At 41.6% G+C, this 16071-nt stretch overlaps 1 protein-coding gene across 2 annotated transcripts in view; it reads left to right on the top strand.

Moving 5' to 3' along the window:
• Positions 1 to 16071, top strand: part of LOC109317050 (S-adenosyl-L-methionine-dependent tRNA 4-demethylwyosine synthase-like) — a 127729-nt gene that overhangs the window by 68670 nt on the left and 42988 nt on the right. Inside the window, exon 14 of one of the 2 annotated variants that reach the window (XM_019545493.1) lies at positions 8232 to 8333. The exons of the other annotated variant lie outside the window; for it this stretch is intronic. Within the exon in view, the coding sequence (XP_019401038.1) occupies positions 8232 to 8300 (69 nt within the window). The 3' untranslated portion in view covers positions 8301 to 8333. The remainder of the gene's footprint in view (positions 1 to 8231; positions 8334 to 16071) is intronic. 2 annotated transcript variants of the gene reach the window in all.

The raw sequence follows: 16071 nt of genomic DNA, 5'->3' as shown, positions 1-16071 counted from the left end.
ACTTGCTCTTATTTTTTTTGTTCTTTTTTTTTTTTTGAGATCTGTTTCTATAGTCTTCCTCTCCATTTTTGTGCTTATGATTGAACTTGTTGTTAGCCTCACAGTAGTATGTAAGGGGCCAGCTAGATTAGGGGACTGTGGTGACTGGCCTTGGTTATATTTCCAGTGAGGGAGGGTCTCAGCCCCGAAATGCTGCTTTTTAAAGAGACATGAAACCAGGAAAGTCAGGGTGATGTCAAGTGTTATCCTCCACTTCAGCGCTGGATTGTTTTAGTGGATTCATAGGAATGAACTTTCTCATCCTTTCTCAAGATGGAAAAGGCATTAAGCCTTCTCAATTAAGGCTCTAACACTGCTAGTGATAAAGTCTCTTCTGAGAAAAGAACAATCTTCATCCCACCTGCTTGATGAGCTTTCCCATTTTGCCTTAATGGGCAAAGTTCTTGGAATCAAGTGCGTGAATTTTATGGATTATTACCAGCACGCAACAAGCAAACGGCTGGCTACCAGGACATTTATCCAGTGAACTATTGCTCCCTATTACAAGTGGTGGGTTCTCTCTCGTTTGATATGGAAGAAGCCATTTGCAATTTGCAGAGAGCAAAAGGTACTTGAAAGTAATCCTTGTGCAGACGATCTCTCTGCTGAATTCTTCGTTCTGAGAGCTGTTAGACAGGAGGTCTGTGGATCTTGATTACCGGTCGCTGCTGAGCTCTTGGAAACTTCATTTGTTTTGAGTCCAAATAGATATTTTGCACATGTCTTCAGTGCTGTTCATCAATGAGAAGGCAGGGCAGGATGTCAGCTAAGTGACTAAACTAATGGGCAATTTAAAATGTGCTTCTTCAGGCATTGTGTTTTGAAGCATCCAGAAAGCTGACTCGCCCCCTCTTCCTTCCAGAGCCAATAACTTAACCTGAAATTGTGAGCTGACTTGCCTTCAGGTGGTTCAACTCTTTCACTGGGAAAAAATACACGGTATTAACGGGCTCTTTAGCTCGGTGGTAAAATGGATAAGAAGAGCCAAAGGCTGGAAGCTAAAGCCAAACAAATTCTGATTACAAAAAAAGGCAGAGATTACTGGTGAGGGTCATTAACCACTGGAACAAATTAATAAGGGAAGAGGTGGGTTCTCTGTCCCTTGGAGTCTTTATGGCAGGACTAGATGCCTTCCTGGAAGATACGTTATAATTAAACGCAATTTATCAGGCTCAGTACAGGAGTAACAAGGTGAAATTCTATGACTTGTGTTGCGCAGAAGTTAGAATAGGTGATTTAATGATCCCTTTCAACCTTTAACATTTTTGACAGTATGAACTGTATTTTCGCTAATTTTACTAGGTAAAGGCTTGGAAGTTGGTAGCTATTAAAAACCTAATATTGTTGTCCGCTCAGCCTTGACTCTGAAAACCATGTCACGGTTCCATAAAGGATAGGGATAGGTGTTGAGCCAAAAAGTGCACTTTTTGGCTCGGAGTTGGTCAACTGCTTTGGGCTGCATAATGGCACAATATTGTATTTGCCTTTAGAAGGAATAGTTCTTGTTTTAAAAGGCTTTTACATTTGTACACAAGAGTCTATTAACTTTGGAGAAAAGCTGGCAAAGTAGTGACTGGTAGAGAATCGGGTTATAGAAAAGCAGGGTTGGAAGTGACATTAGGAAGTCAGCCAGTCCAACCCCTGGTCAAGATGGGATCATCCCTGATTAAACAAACCCAGCAAAGTCTCTGGCTAACATGCTCTTAAAAACTTGTAAGGATAGATATTTCAAGCTCTAACCTTGGGATGCATCGTTCACCCTGTGTTGTTAGTCTGTGCATATGTTACTTTCTGGGAGTTTTTCCCTTTTGCTTGAGAAATTAGTGCAAAAAATGTTAATGCGTTCATTTGGCTCTAAGGAAATTGGTGAACTTGAATACAGGAGTATTAGGGAAAAGTCAATGTTGTGAACACTCTTTTGCCTCAATGTGGGACCACCTCTTCCTTCTGTATCTCTTTGACTTATTCATGATAAATCCTGTCCAATCTGCTCGGCACATGGTACCTCAAAGAACTTGCTGTTCTGCCAGTCATTAAATCGGCATTACTGAACTGCTTTAACTTTCAGGGGCAGGTGCCAGTGTTCTTTTAAGCAGATGGAAACTGTACAAAAAAACCACCCCTTAGGTTAATGTAATGTAATGTCACTGCAAGAATTGATGACAAAGCAGGACGTGATCTTGTCCTTACAGAAGGGTCACAAAAGCCAAGGAACTCCTTGCCAGCGCTTTCCAATTTTTGTTTTGAGTTACGTTCTCCTGTGTGTTTAAGTTCTTTGGTTTTAGTTCTCTGATAAAATCTTAAGTTATCTCCCTCCCTTCCCCCCTTTCAAGTTTAATTGGAATTTCATTGGAGGAAAGTTTGGTTTTCAGTAGATGAGATGTAGCAAAACAAATTGACTTCCATCGCAAAAGATCATTCTTAACTTTGCCTAAGCTGGGAAGTAATGCAGGTGCACTTGAACTTGAACCTTTGCTTACAACACTCCAACGCTGCAAAGAGAATGGAGTGCCATTCAGAGATTGCACTTCTAGCACCTCGTGCCTGCAAAAGGGGTCTGGCAGTGTGGAACTGTTGTGAAATCTCAGTTTGTCACCTGCTAACTCTGCATGTGCGATACTGCCTTTATGCAGGAAGCTTCTCATAGATACTGGATGCACAGAGTTGCCAACCTCCTGATTTTGAGATTTCTGCAGCCTTGCATCTGGTACTGTTTACTTTGCTCGACTTTTTAATCTAATGATTGCTTCTGAGCTATCCTTGGCTTCAGAGTGATTACAGATGTAATGTGTAAATATGTTCCAGGCGAAGTCTTAGCAGTGCTTTAGCGCTAATGCCGTATTACATAATATATGCTGATAATTATTATTTTTATGGTCACAAGATATTTGGATTGCAGGGAGATGATTTTATGTGTTTGCTGGTAAGAGGGTAGGGCTCTCAGTTCACCGGTTTGGAAAGTCTGCTCAGATGGGTTTAAGCCAAGTGACATTTGAAGGGTAATATAAAATGTAAAATTTGCAACAGCTGTTGAAATCAGTAATCAATTTTGCGTCACTATAAATTTTGAAAAATCTGCCTCTCATGCACTGTAAAGCAACTCCCCCCAACAGCTGTGTGCTAGTTTTAATGTTTTTGCTGACAACATTTATTGATGTAATCATTTTGAAATGCCACATGATGAATACTAAAGGTACAGTGTTTTATGTTAAATTATTTTCTCTGAAACATTTCACCTGCTTTCAGCAAGGAATGCAGCAGAGGAAGGAAGGAATGCATCTTTAACAAAATTCTGGGCTTCTGAGGGAAGCAAATCTTACCTTTTTCTATCCCAATCTGTTTCTTGGCTCATGTGCAGAGACGGGGAAGGTTTGTAAATATACTTCATACTCAAAACCCTGTCATGTGGCTCACTGCTGGGATACCTAGAGATGTGAAAATAAAAATCACTTCCTTCTAAATGGTTTCTCACTTGCTTATCTCCTGCCAGATTTTTATTTTTTTCCTCTGTGTCAGTTAAGGAATATGCTCAGCGTTCTTCAGCTATAGACCTTAAAGAGTTTTATAAAGGAGGCAAGAACTATCTCCATTTGATAAATTCCAGAAACAGGCTTGGGGAAGTAATGTAACCGATCCGAGGTCAGTGAGCAACTAGGAATAAAATTAACACACATTTCCTTAGTCCCAGACTAGTGCTCTGTCTGGTGTGTCATGCTCATTTCCAGGAATTGATGAGTTGGTAAATGCTCCAAAAAGAAAATTATCCCCCATTCTTACAGGCTTGGCCTTGGGAAGCCAGCCTGGTTTTCTGATACTGATATGCAGTGTGATCTTGGGCAGGTTACTTTTCATTTTTTAGCTGCAAACTAGTGTTGCTAACGTACTTTGGAAAAACACTTTGGGTACTTCTAGATGTAAATCCCCCCCCGCCCCAAAATGGTGCTTTACTCAGTGTGGTCCCGTGCGGAGTCACATGCATGCCTGGAAGAGGCAGCATGTTATTTCAACCCAGCTCTGCAGTGTCTGTAAAGATTGGGCATTTTAGTGGGGCTTTTTTGGCACTTTTGTCTAATAGCCGATTGAATTGGTGTTAGCTAAAAAGCACCAAAAAGCCCTGTTGAAGCACCCAGTCTTTATAGATGCTGCAGAGCCGGGTTGAAGTAACACACTGCTTCCTCCGGTAAAGCATGTTTTTTGCCTCTTTTTTAATGCCTGCAAGCAGCCTTTGTGACTCTGGGGCCACTGGCGGATGTTACACTGACAACATGGCTACATGTTAATGCAATTAATGGTGTAATAAAAGAAGGAATAAACTACAAAGGTATTACACAAAAAATGCATAATTAACTTTGTGGCTGATTCCCATCCCACCTTCAGTTGCATGTGTGGCTAGCTGATCGGGGCTCCCAGCTAGGGGAGTGCGTGGAAGCCCTTCACTCCCATGTGCTCCCCAGGCTGATTGCTGCTCCTAGCCTCTGGGTCACATTGAAGTAAAGAGCTCCTGTGTGTCCACAAGGCTGGGAGTCCCAATCAACTGCTGCTTCCTGGCTTTGGGGCACATTGGAGCCTGCACTCCTGCAGCTGGGAGTGGTAGCTGATTTGGGCGTCTAGGTTCTGGGGCACAGCTGGAGTCGAGGGCTGTGCTGTGCCACGGGGGTGAGGAAGGCAGTCAGCTGATCTGTACTCCCAGCCTTGGGGTTGCATCAAAACCCTGGGAGTGGAGTTCAGTTGATTTGCTTCCCAATTGCCATGCAGAGGAAGCCCAGGATCCTGATCCTAGGCTTCCCCTGCACCAACAATGTGCTGTGGATCTGATCTCTGATCCCACGGTTGCGGATCCTGCTATGCATGTGTAGCATGATAGGAAGTGCAGTTGTTGGGATTGCAGCTTTAGCTGAACACTGGCCAGGACCTGAGCAATGAGGTCCTACACATGTATGTTTTTAATCTTAGCACTTAACGAATTAAAGATTGATCATGGCAGCTAGGCAAAAGAGAACAAAATCTCATTCTGTTTTGAAATGTAATAATTTATACCTATAAAGTGAAAATGGCGCCGGAACAAATGCTGTGCAGATTTGCTTTGGGATTGTTCTAGTATGCAGGGCATTGCATATTGTTCCAATCTGTATAATGATTGAACATCTTTAACTGTTAGGCTTTTTGTTTTCAGTCTTTAAACAAATACTGAGCAGCTCAGACTTGGTGAATTCTATAAAAAGTACTTATCTGGTCCATTGAATTTTTTCATTTGACATTTCAAGAAAGATGAGTTGACAGAGCGTTTCCAGGACTGATTTATTCTTTCATTTCAATGAGTGAATACATAATTGAAACCAAGGCACAGCAAGCAAAACCAAGGAAGTCTGTTTCAGGCAGACCACAGGAACTGAGGTATTTATGTATATCGAAAGCAGACGGAACAGAGAAATGTGGATTCTTTAACAGACAAACCCCGCCCCCAGTAAAATAGATCATTCCTGTGAGAAGAGAAATCCCCAGCAAGGCAGAGAATGTAAACCCATCAGTGTAGCTTATTTGGATTGGATTTGTTGGTTTCTGGATCAGGCTAAATTCTGGTCTGTTACGTTGAAGCTACCAAGAGCAGATCTTGGCTAATTGTTTTCTACTTTCTTTGGCAAAACGTTTAACTTTCCCAGGAGAATCCATCCCTGTGTCTAGAAAGGATTTGCCACATGATGCTGAAGTAGTGTGACTAAAGGCCAGGTTTTTATGTCTGCACACACTGAACTAAGTAGTGCTTTTTTGTTTTATACTGGTACAAATGAGAAAAAACCCTAGTTTTAAAGATCCATTGGTGCGGGGGTTGCTGAGTTGCAAACGACTGACTATTCGCTTGTGCTGGATCCTTTGCAGCCTGTAACGACTCAGGCCTTGAGCCTCCAGAGAGGACCCTGCGTGGTGTGTTCTCCGCTCTAACATGAAGAGAAATGGTGTTAAAGTAATAATAAAAGAACTCTGCATTTACCTAGCAGCACACAAAGCCTTCCCCTAGAAGCTGTATTGCATACTGTTCTGAACAGCACACAGGTCACCCTCGTATACTAGTGGAAAGCTCTGTGAACATGCACTGCCCTCAGTAAACTAGAGTTGAGCAAAGCCTGGGTGGCAACATAGGAGCCTCATTGACTTGACAGGATCTGTCCTTCGTAGCCAAATACTGCATTTTTTCCTTGGGCAACTGTCCCATGCAGGATTGCAGGATTTACTGCGGAGAGGTGGTCAGAGCCCTTTATGTTGCTGCCGAGTTCCAGAACTGTTTTCCATACAGGGTTGTGCACTCCTTTTTGTCTAGGGACAGAAGTTGCACATAAACTGGTCTAAGTGATCAGAAACTCGTTTAAACCTGTAACAGAATAGAAGTTCACTGCACATAAACCAATTCGAAAATGGCTGAAACTGGTTTAAGATAAACCTGGTTGGATGTAGTATTATACTTAACTGTTTTGGGTCAAATCAGTTTATGAAGTATCTGTCCCCTGGTTCAAGTTAAATCACAGTCCCCCAGCATGCTTTCCAGCCTTGGGCTGGGCTGGGCTGTCTTCTGCAGAGAGCAGGGCTGACTCTGTGCCTCTGTTTCCTAGCTGGAGCAGTGAGGGCTGGCTGACAAAGGAGTAGAGGGGGGGCAAGCCCACCTAGGGATGCTGCCCAGTCTACAGGGAGGGACTGCCCCACCCTGGCAAACCCTGGCTGGGGTCTGGGGCCAAGGAGGGAGGTTAAACACCCCTTCCCCCCCACTCAAATTTACTGCTGGCTGCAGCTGTGGACTACAGATCCCAGAGGCACCTGGAAACAGGAAGAAGTGATGAGCAACCCTGCAAAGTCCTGCTGCTGTGATTCCGGACTGCAACCCCCAGAGACCTTGGGGGTAGCGGGAAGAGGAAGTGAACACACAGCCAGAGAGCCATACTCTAGTACCCCCAGACTTCTGGCCTGAGCCACTGCAGGCATGTGGTTGCATTTTCTGAGTCAAAGGTAAAAGTCTGTTCACTTCTGTTTCAATTTAATCTGTGCAGTTTAAACTAAACTGCAAAGACTGAATTGATTCAGCCTTGGGCTTTTTGTCTGGCTGTACCTAGCCTTTGTGAGCATGCTTAACTGCTTTGATCAGGGTGAAGTTACTTTGGAGCTAGCATCTTTTCATTTAAAAGAATGTGACTGTAAACTGGTCTCTAGTACTGCTCCACATCTCCTATTCACCCCATTTTCTTTTTCCTTTTTTTTTTTTTTTTATCATTAAGGCCTGTTGATGCATAGTCCAATGTAATGGGTGAATAGAACTTCTCTGAAGACTGATCAGCAATATCCAAGTGAATAGATGTGTAGTAGTCGGTGTTATGACACCACCATAAAGCATGTTTAATGTAAGGACCATTTAAACAACAGTAGACTTGAAAAGATTGAAATGCATTCTAATTCAGCTCTTTGACTTAATTGTCAGTGTAATCTTGTACTTCCATGTAAAACAATAGAGATTTACTCATTTGTAAATTTCATGTTTTTTCAGAAGTGTATGGCATTTAGATGTGTATCAAAGCAAATTGGTGCTTGTAGAATGTGTCATGAAAGATAATTCTTTAATCATAGCAGCCCTGGCAGACTGGAAATACTTTAAAGTCTGTTGGTGGGAGTGATTTTTACAACAGACTCAGTATAAATGATCTCTTACTTTTCTCAAACCCAAATTTGACTAGTTCATGAGCACAGACAGTGATTTAAATCACAGTAGAGCTATGGGCTTGCAATAAAGAGTCAAAGTGTCAGAAGTCTATTGCAAATGTGTCCAAATGTGTAAAAACCTGTTACATCAACTCACTCTTGTTTTGCCTGCTGGGATTTTCAAAGAATCTCAAGGCGATTTGGCACCTACTGTTGTTGAATTCCAGCCTTAACTGCATTAGTCTCTTCTGATAATCCCAGGCCACAGCTCAAATTTTTCAGCACTGATTATGAATAATTTTAGGAACCTTGTTTTGAGAAGACAGCAATGAAGGGGCCTGGTTTCAGATGTATCAACCTTTAAGCCAAGTTTCCCTGATGGAGAATGTGTCAGTAGATTGTTCTGGGAAACCTTGGCAAAATAATTAATAAATCATTGTAAATGTTTAATGCTTACACTGAGCTAATGGACATCTGTGAAATGTGTGATTTTTTTTTTTTTTCTTTAACAGGTTGTAACTTACAAAGTGCGATCTTACATATATGTCTTGAGTAAGTCTGAATCTCTGACCAGCAAATGATGGCAGCAAGAAGACTGGTACACAACCAACTGTGTAGGTGCCTTCATTGTGCTGAGTCTAGATTTCAGCTAGGCCTATATTGCGAACACAAAAGGCTCCACAAGGATTTCGTGGATCAGGACCTGTGTGTATAGACAGGTGCCCAAAGATGATGATTTGTAGCACGTTGGGTCTTATGTTGTGCATACAGTTTTGCAGGGGAAACTGACCCCTGCTAGTTTCACAGGAATATGAACATGTTGATCAAGTTCTAAATACTCTAAATTCACTTGTTGTTCCTGCTGCCAAGTCAATTCCCCAAGACCTGCTTATAGCAAACTCACAAAGCTGGAAAAGGTGGTGCAGATACATTTGGCGCGTCAAAGTGCAATCCTGTTCCACCCTGCTTGAATCCCTGAAAATGCAAAATGTGAAAACTGTCCTCCTCCTCCTCCTTGCTGTCTTTGTGACAGTCTTCAGGCTGAAATGAAGGTGTGTTACAAAGAGAGATGCATTTATGGGTTTCCAGGATGGGATAGGAATTAATTGTATGCAGACATTTCAATTCTCAGAAGTGGAGTAGGCTCCTCATGTCTGTGTGTTTTCTTTGGAAGCATAACAGACACTGGCACAAGACACTGAGGAAGTGAGTCTGGTTTTGGCTTGAGCAAACTGGCTTCTTAAAAAAGCCCAATGAAAGGGATTACTGCTGCAAAATCTAACCCCATGCTGGTGGGATCTGGGGGCTGTTGACAGGATGTCAGACTCATTGTGCATCACAGCAGTGGATTCATATGCATTCGAGGAGTGGGGGTGCAGAGGGGGCCAAGGGAGGGATGGTCTGCTGGATCGACTCTTATCTAGCTGTAGTGGGTCCATGGGGTGGTTGGTCCATTTCCCCAACCCATGCTTAATTCCCTTTGGAATACCCAGGGTACAGAGAGATGGTAATTATATCAGTTTAAGGGGTAGTGGGACTTAGTACCTGGGAGGGTATGTCAGTTGATCTGGTGTAGCGACTGACTTTGCCTGCTCCTAACCTGCAGTTAGTGAATGAATTGGGGAAAATCACTGCAGCTTTGGTTTAATTCCTGCAAATTGGAAGTGAACAGAAGAAACATTTTCCTTGAATTCAGCTGCTCTATGGTAGGGTTCCCCCCACCTTTTACAAACATGCACTTCATCTGTCTGTCTTGTTCAGGCTGTGTACATGGATAGGTCCCACTCAGAGATCTTAAATGCTAGGATGGAAGTCAGTTGGGAGTATTCCTGCTCCAGCATCAGTCTTCTCCAAAAGACTGCAGGGAAAGTATTCTTTGGTATAACCCTGCACTGTGCTAGTGCCAGTACAGGAGCAGAGGGAAGCCTACCACCTCTGACGGCAGTGTTTTTCAAACCATGTCCTGCAGAACCCTGGGGTTCCATAACAGCAACCCCTGATGACTGCAGAGAGATTAGGGCTAGTGATGGAGCAAGCTGGGAGGCAGTGCACCACCACTGCATCCCGTCACAGGATAGGGGTAGGGGCCAAAGTAACGGTATGAAAGAGTTCTGTTTAATTTAGGGGCCTGCTTCCGCAAAGATGTTCACATACAACTTTATTTACTCTTGTGCGTGGTGTTCATCAGGTTAACTGGACTGTAGTAAAAGCTCTTTATGGCCCAGATGTTACCTTTTTACATGTCTTTAAAGTACCTGGCACAGCACTGCCACTGCCACACCATTGGCCTTGCATACTTTTTTTTTTGTAATATCCTACACAATCTGCTGGTACTGCTGTATTTAACAAGGTGGGTGATTTAAAAATGTTAAAGGTTGTTTGTCTTTTATAATGTCCGTTACCTAAGGTAGTCGTAAGAGCAGTGCAGGGATGTTACAAGGGCAGTTGGCTTCAAAAGAACGCTTAATCAATAAAACATATTTTTTTGAAAGTTGCTTATTTGCATTGATTTTTTTAAGTAAATTAAATGGGTAGGAAATGCAGCAAATCATGTCTTTTTTTTTAAATCTTTTTCTATTTTTAGATAAGACAGCCTCCAAAGAAAAACATTCATTAGCACTCTACAAAGCAAGAGATTTTAGTGATTTTTTTGTTTAAATAAGGTAATTACATTTGTTAAAGAAGATTAATCTCTGATTTCATCATTTCACTCTTGAAGCTAGTTATATCTGGTTTGATGCTTTCCTGAGGTGCCAGGTGTCACTCCTACTCTTTTACCACAATATGAACTTATCACATTGTAGTCTGTGCATGCATTCAGCGTGCTGATATGGTATCAATCCCACATATATCTTGTTTGTATCATTAGCTACTTTTATCAGTGAGTTTTATGTGTTGCAGAGTGAACATTTAGTCAAATGAGGGGCATTTCTATTTCTTCTTCCCAACATAATGCTGCTTAGTTTTTCTTTATCTAGGTAGTGCTATCTTAAAAGCCACTACCATCATTATGATCATGATCATCATCAAGATAGCATTTTTTTTTTAAATGCAGAGTGACTCTTCCCTTCAGTGTTCCCAGTTAACAAACAGAAAAACCCACAAAACAACAACTAAATGAGATCCTTAAAATGGCCAAAAAATCCCAATCAGAAAAACTTCACTGTTAAAGCTATGTAAAATCCAAATGGAGCTGAAACATTTTTCTTGGTTAAGACATGCAGCCGCTGCAGCCTGCATTCTGGCTCCTGAGTCTGTACTTGTTGCACATAAATAGGGGTGCTGATTGTCTTTAAAAATGCCAAATTCCCCCAAGCTGTTTTTGGGGAAATCAGGTTTCTGACTGAACTGGTGGAGGTTCATGAAAGTTTGATGAGGTCTTATGAGTAGAGTGTGAATCTAATGTAGGAGTCTAAAGTCCTATTTAGAAACTGCTGAAACTTCCTTAGACTGACAAAAGGATTTTGAGCCTGAAAGCTTGTTTAAAAATTGTTCTCCAACTATCTAAGTTGGTCTAATAAAAGATATCAGATTCACCCAAAGAACCCTGTCTGCCTATTTTTCCCTTGGCTTTTATGGTCCTAGTCTGTGTCTTGTTGCCCGTGATAATCTCATTTTCCAGAAGTATTTTCCTTTGAGCATTTTAAACATAGTTGTTAAAACTGGTCACTTTTATTGTTTAAAAAAAATGTTCCTTTAAAGTCCTAAACTTTACGCAGAAGTCTCCTTCTCACGGTGGTTTTAAAGGTCCTTCATGGGAGTGTAACCAGTGTCCTCGCATCACTCCGATGCTCTTCATACAGATGAGAATTGAATTGAGGTGTTGAAGCGTTTGAGTTCTGTTAAAATTCCCAAGGCTCTTTTCATGATTGGTCGGGAGCACTGATGTACTGGCCAGTTTCCATTGCCGATAATTACTTTTCGCCTAGCTAAGTTGCTCAGGCAATTTGAAGTGGGTATCGGGATCGTCATTTCCTGTTTGTCACCTGCTGTTCTAACAGCTGCTGCATTCATCCCTAGTGACAATTGATGTATTTCATTGGTAAAGAGATCCAGCAACTATGTGGGCAAAAAGCTTCCCCTGCAAAGTGTTTATACCTGTTGTTTTAAATTTGAGTGAAGCCAGTGGTTTTTAAGGAGGTCCTTATTTCATGCTGATTCCCTATGAATTCTCCTTTAGCTCATGTGGCAATGCCCCATCACATTTTGTTGTAATGGCACTTCAGGATTGGGCTATAGGTTAGCAATGCGCTTGCTGCTCCTAATACCTGCCCCTCTTTATTTAATGTTGAGTTTACCCAGTTCCCAAATAGAACCGGCATATTATGCTGTACTCTGGTCTAATGATAAATTTGAGATATATTTTTGTTGATGATATGCTAGAGGTTGGCTTAGTGCTATTTTATTTTCAGGAACATTGCAGCTGATTTTCAGGGTGTGAAATTTATGTGACAGTCCACCAAAGTTAGCTGAGAAATAAAACTTGTTCTTAGTCAACAAAGGAGATTTGTTAAATGATTTATAAAGATAAGTGTGTGGAAGATGGGGGAGGAAACTGACTGTGGATTTGCTGAGCAAAACCATTTTCAAGCTGAAAAACAAGCCTTTTATTATTTCTAGAGACTACTGCTTTGAAAGTAGTTCTCTCTATTTGATTAAAGTGAGGAGAATATTTAACATATAGTGAAGAGATTGTGTAAGTCTAGAGGGTTACAGAAAATTGTTAAGTTTTGTGTTCTGTTGGTGGGTAAACTAAATACATAGATTCCAGTTAATCTACTATATTTTTTAGGTTCCGATCTAATATAGTACTTGAGCTCATGCTTTAATGTTAAATGTGTCTTTGGGACAGTTTATATGCTTGAATGTTCTCAGAGACTGACATCCCAGTTTGGGAATTGACCTTGGTGTATTCAATTCAATATGGTGCTCTGAGCTGGGCTGGAGCACCGTAACCTTCTCAGTAGAATATTGCTTTTATTTCACTTGAAGGATTTTAAAGGTGGCCAGTAAAAGCTGATTGATGACATTAAAATGATCGGGTTAATTAACTCTCATCCAAGAACAAGATATGAAGCACAGGAGTGCAGCCCTTTCACCTTTTTAGAATTCGTGTACATACATTAATAGATGGATAACAGTGATAAAAATGTAAATATGTTAACACCATAGAGGTGTGACATGGTTTTTGTGCGCTTCACCTCTTATACTTTTGGAGTAAAGCACTACGTTTTCTTTTAGTTTCCAGAAAGGCAGGCACTGAAAGGATGTAAAGTCTGATGTGCAGTTCAGTCTTTATTCTGGCTAAAACAACTCTTTTGTGTAGAGTAGCCTCCTTTGCAAGATGAGCTCCTTAGTCAGTTTGTCACTGAGAGCATGGGCAGATGAAATGGCTGTACTGGGCACATCTACACGTGCATATTAATGTGCAGTAATAAACTCTGGCATATATTGCACCACAGTTTTTTGCTCCCAGGCTCTGTGCAGCCTGGATACACCATGTTGAGTCAGGTCAGAGCAGCCCTGTCTGACCCAGCTCAATGTACTGCAAAGGGGCTGACTGGGGCATGAGGGTACTTCAGTGTGGGGCTAGCCAGAAGGCACCCCTGCACTGAAGCAACTTTGTGCTCTAGCTGGCCCCGTCAGCATCTATGCGTGTGTTGCTGTGCACTAAAAAAACTCCGCAGCAGGATAGTACTTGTAGTTACAAGTACTAACCTGCTGCAGAGGTTATTGGTTTCCTGTAGCCTTATAGGGCTGCACATATAGATGCTGAGATGTTTACTGGGGAGCTAATTAGGCAACTCCGCAGTATTATGTCTCATGTAGACGTACCCACTGCTTTGAAAGAGTAGAAGTAGCAGTGGTGAGTGCAGGTGCATATGTATTTACCATGGTCTAACTTTTTCATTTGGAGGTAGATTACTGAATATTAGCTTTTGTTATTTGGGGTGAAGAGCAGACGGGTGAAACAGTTTTCTTATATTAGATTAGCATATTCCCAAGTGATTGGCCCCTCTCTTGCCTTAAAACAATATACTTGTATGCCTGTCTGTGCCCACATTTAGTTTCTAGTTAATTTTCTTTCCTGACCTCTTGGACCAGAATAGTGCAGGAATGGTTTGCATTTATGGAATATCTGTTTTTGGAGACATTTTTATATAACTTTTTTTTAAAGGAAAGGTTGCAGGTTCTCTTTGATATTCTGTCTTTGGGGTCAGTCTTTAACTGTGGCTTTGTCGTCATTGCTTACAGTTGTGCTGGGTGGATTTTTGTTCTTTTTAGCAATGAGGTAAAAGGAGAATAGTTGTGGAGAAAAGGCACTTGGTGCTGATCTCATGATCCATACTCAGTCCCTGTAAGAGGTAATTTTACTAAGTTTCCGTGCAGTAAAACTAAAGAACCTAGTCTGAACTATAGTTTTTTACATGAGGGTAGCTGATGTGCGTTAATTAGCCTGTGGTAAGAAATTCTTCCCTGTTTTAGCAATGAATAGAAAACCTAAATCGCTTTAAATTGTCATTCTAATAAGGGTTTTGCGTGTCACGTAACCGGCAGGTAACCAGGTAACCTGTTCTGTTGTGGTTTTAATGATGGTGTAAGATGCTTTAAAGAAAAGAAGTAAAAAACCTCTTTGGTGCATGCTTCTTGAGTTTACTTTTGAAAGAAAACTTTGCTTTGCAAATCTGTGCCAGAGAACTTTGGAAAATGATTAGAATGATCCTCTTAGGAGGAAAGCTGTCTAATTGGCAAAGTAGTAGAATTATTAAACTGCTGATAAATGAGTCAGAATGGAGTTATCCATCCCCTTTTGCTAAGGGCAGGAGGGTTTTGGTTGCACAAGACACTATGGCTCTAGGTGCTAATCAGAATCACTTTTAAGGCCACTCTGTCTCTTTCTATGATGAGTTATTACTTGGCAACTTTTTACTTGATGATTTCTCACTTATTACTTGTAAAGAAAACCAAAACAAAAAATCCAGTGGCTCGGCTGCCTTGGGATGGTATCTTGCAGAGCTTGGAAACTGGGATATTGTAGTGAATTGGGAAAGAGGCCAATATGGACAACCAGACTCTAAGCAAAGAATTTTTCTCTTCTAAAACGCTGGCATTGCTTTACGCTCTAATAGTTCAGAAGCTTCTGAAATCTGGGATTTATTTTTTGACTTTTGATATTTTGTTTTTGTGTAAGATTCTCTGTTTATCCTTTAGGTTTTTATGCCTCCTGTTGCATATGATACAAGGATGTTTACAGCAAACCCCTACGACAAGGAATAACTGAAGAATGCCTTTACTTTGGATTTCCATGTTGAATAAGGTGGTGCTCAGCTTGAGCTGCTCTATCAGAATTTGGCTCTTGGAAACCATCTCTTTTCTAACTTCAGGGGGGCTGGCACTCCAAAAGGTCATCTTATTACTGCTACCACATTTGTAATAAAGGACCTGCCAAGGGCATCAGAAATGAAACGCAGGCTTTAACACTTTAGACACATGTAGGAATCCAAGCTGCTCTATATTTTGATTAGCTAGTATTGGTCAAATAAAAAGCCTCTGGAAATATAGTGTAAAATCAGTGGAGGCTTTCGTCAGGGAGTCAGAAATATCAGTGAAATGGAAGAGTTAGTTTCAGCAATAGCTTCCTATTCATCATTGGACACCTACAAGTATCTGCAAAATGGGATGGAGGCAATAATCATTTCCATTTAGGCTGCTTTTACAGACTTAAGAAAAACAAAACAAAATGATGCTTTACTTTAAACTTTCTTGGGCATGTGCTGGGCTCAGTGCAGGGGCATGTAGAGGCATTGCATTAGTTGGACCCAGATTGCGGAATTCATCTGAATAGACTGGGCGCTTCAGCAAGGCTTTTATGGCACTTTTATCTAATGCAAGGGCGGGCAATTATTTTGGGCAGAGGGCCGCTTACTGAGTTTTGGCAAGCCATTGAGGCAGCTGGGGGCAGATAAATATTAGTTTTCTAAATTTTTAGGGGCCCCGCGGGTCGGGTAGAATGGCCTGGCAGGCCGCATCCAGCCCCCGGGCCGCATTTTGCCCACCCCTGATCTAATAGCAGATTGAATTAGCTTTAGATAAAAGTGCCAAAAAGCTCTGCTGAAGCACCTGATATACATAGATGCTGTGGAGCCGGGTTGAACTAATAGTTTCATAGTTAGTAGGGTCGGAAGGGACCTGAGCAGATTATCGAGTCCGACCCTCTGCCATGGCAGGAAAGAGTACTGGGGTCAAACGACCCCAGCAAGGTGTTCATCTAACCTCCTCTTAAAGCCCCCCAGGGTAGGAGCCAGCACCACTTCTCTTGGAAGTTGGTTCCAGATCCTAGCTGCCCTGACA

Source organism: Crocodylus porosus, unplaced genomic scaffold (genome assembly GCF_001723895.1).
Source record: "Crocodylus porosus isolate Cpor-Errol unplaced genomic scaffold, CroPor_comp1, whole genome shotgun sequence".
In the NCBI taxonomy this organism is placed as follows: Eukaryota; Metazoa; Chordata; order Crocodylia; family Crocodylidae; genus Crocodylus; species Crocodylus porosus.
This window is presented reverse-complemented; position numbering and strand designations above follow the sequence as displayed.